Source organism: Pinus tabuliformis, chromosome 9, assembly GCF_031772625.1.
Source record: "Pinus tabuliformis cultivar Carrire ecotype Pingquan chromosome 9, CPIR1, whole genome shotgun sequence".
In the NCBI taxonomy this organism is placed as follows: Eukaryota; Viridiplantae; Streptophyta; class Pinopsida; order Pinales; family Pinaceae; genus Pinus; species Pinus tabuliformis.
The window spans coordinates 1,438,233,770-1,438,236,243 of record NC_142307.1 but is presented as its reverse complement, the minus strand read 5'-3'; the positions used below and the strand labels follow the sequence as shown (position 1 = coordinate 1,438,236,243).

General features: G+C 46.2%; 1 protein-coding gene across 1 annotated transcript; it reads right to left on the bottom strand.

Annotated features, from left to right (window-relative positions):
- Window positions 1-267: 267 nt before the first annotated feature.
- Window positions 268-1,191, bottom strand: LOC149153975 (uncharacterized). The gene is made up of 2 exons (XM_089443997.1): window positions 553-1,191; window positions 268-420 (listed from the first exon to the last, which is right to left on the bottom strand). The coding sequence occupies exons 1-2, from the start codon at window positions 1,189-1,191 to the stop codon at window positions 268-270; spliced, it is 792 nt and encodes a 263-aa protein (XP_089300123.1).
- Between the last annotated feature and the right edge of the window lie 1,283 nt (window positions 1,192-2,474).

Genomic DNA, 2,474 nt, shown 5'->3' with positions numbered 1-2,474 from the left:
GTTAAAAGCTGCTTTGAGTTCAAGAATTTCATTCAATATAATGCTGAGTGTGTGAATGTGACAATTTGATATGTTGTTGAACCAATTTATGATGGTTTTTGAATCCCCATAGATGTTAATGCGTGTGATATGATGACTCAATGCAAAATGAAGTAAATGGCGGAGGGTGATGAGTTCTGCAAAGTTGTTTGTCCCCATTCCCAGGCCTGCTTTTATACGATAAAATTGTTGTTCAGATTTATATATGATGATACCACCCCCACAGCTCTATATGTTTGCGGCCCCATCAAAATATGCCCACGGGGTGTCTTGATCAATACGGGGCAGTGGGTGAGGTTTACGCACATGAGGGGGCGGGGGCTCTGGCAGTTCACCATAAGCTACGATAATTCCAGCCTCCACTAATTGCCAGATGACATTCTGGTCATGGAATATGATACGGTTACGTGCTTTCCAAATGAGCCAATTTACGATGATAGGCAGGTTGACAGTCTTGGTTCCCTTGTGCCTCGACTCCCAGCCTGTCTAAGCCTCAATTAAACTTGTGCCCACCCAGGTGCCAGAGTAGGGGATGGTGTTTTTAATGGTAGTCCACAGGTCCTGTATCATCCTGCATTGCATGAACAGGTGTTCTGTGGATTCGGATTCTTCTTTGCAGATCGTACACCAGGTGGGTCCGTAATATGCTCTGTGCAGTAGATTTTCTCCTGTGGGCACCTTATTACGGAGAACACACCAGAAGAAGAGCTTTGATCTCAGGGATGCAGAGAGTTTCCAGATGCTGTGCCACCAATTTGATAATACCTCTGGCTTTTTGTGACTTATGAGATGGGTATAACCAGCCTTTGGAGTGTAAAAACCGGTTTCAGACTGGCTCCAAGTAAGTTCGTCTGGCCCCTCAATGATTCTGATGTGAGATTCCATCAGGGTCTCCCTGTAGGTCTGCCATGCCTGATGCCATCTAGGAGGGATGTTTAGTTGCTGAGCTGTCCTCCAGGCCTGATGGAATATATCAGAGGATTCCCGGTCGACAATTTGGGCTAACACTTTGATATTGCGGGTAAGAAGGTAATCGACCAAGTCTTGAGGCAGTATGTGCCTACCTCCACTGCCAGCCCATGGGTCGATGCCAATCCTAGCCAGGGTCCCGTCTCTAATCTTCCAGGCTAAATTGTCTCTGATCATAGGCATAGAGTGTAGTAGGGCTTTCCAAATTGATGATACCCCTGTTCTGTTCCAATTTGGGAGCCTGATCCAATCCAATATGCCTAGGGGCCATATATATTTGTGGTAAGAGAGGCGGGTCCATAAGTTCTGACTAGTAATTAGTGCCCAGCTCATCTTTGCTGCCAATGCTTGTGCAAACAGTGGAAGGTCTTTTAGGCCCCATCCTCCCCACTTCTTTGGGAGTGCGATCTTCTGCCAGCCTATCCATGCAAAAATGCGCTTGTCTTGACTTCCCGCCCAGAGATATCTGTTGCAGATTTGCTGGAGACGGGCCAGAGTGTGTCTAGGAATCCAAGCTAGTGCCATCCAGAAGACCAGGGTTGCTTCCAGCACGGATTTTATGAGGATTAGTCAGCCTGCTCTAGAGAGGTATCTATGGCTCCAACAGGTGAGCCTTTTTTCTAGTTTGGATACCAGCCAAGACCAATCTGCAATCTTCTGGCTAATGGGTTTTAACCAGAAGCCTAGATATTTAAGACCCTTGTCCAATGGATGTATGATGTAAGGGAAGGCCTGCAGAGCAAATTGTGCTTCATTGACAGAGGTACAGGCCAGTGTAATGGTAGATTTATCTCTATTTACCTGCATCCCTGTGGTCTGTGAGAAGAGATAAAGTATGCGGGAAAATGACTGAGTCTCTAATGCTTACATCCAAAAGTATGAGTACATCGTCCACGAACAGTAGGTGTGTGAGGTAGCATTCTTCCATGATCTTGAGGCCTTTTAGAGACCCTTCCCTTGGGGCAGAGATGATTAATCGACTCAGTCCTTCCATGACCAAAAGAAATAGAAGTGGTGATAGGGGGCAGCCCTGCCGAAGTCCCCTTTCAGAGTGAAATAAGTGAGAGGCAGATCCATTGATCAGGATGCTGAATGTGGGGGTGGTAATATAGGCCATAATCCAGATTATGAAAGGTAGAGGGAAGCCCAGATGTATAAGGAGCATCTTAATGTAAAGCCAGCTGACCCGGTCGAAAGCTTTAGAGAGATCGATTTTCAAGAGAGTGCACTTGAGATGTTTAGACCAGATGGAGTGCAGGGCTTCCTGGGCAGACCCTATAGCTTCATGAATCTGCCTATCCTCGAGGAAAGCAAATTGCTGGGGGGCAATGTGAGCTGAAAGGATAGGTTTGAGCCGGTTTGCAATAATCTTTGATATAATCTTGTAGAGTACATTACAGAGAGAGATAGGGCGAAAGTCATCAAATGAAGATAGGGAGTCGGACTTGGGGATGAGAGCAATGAAA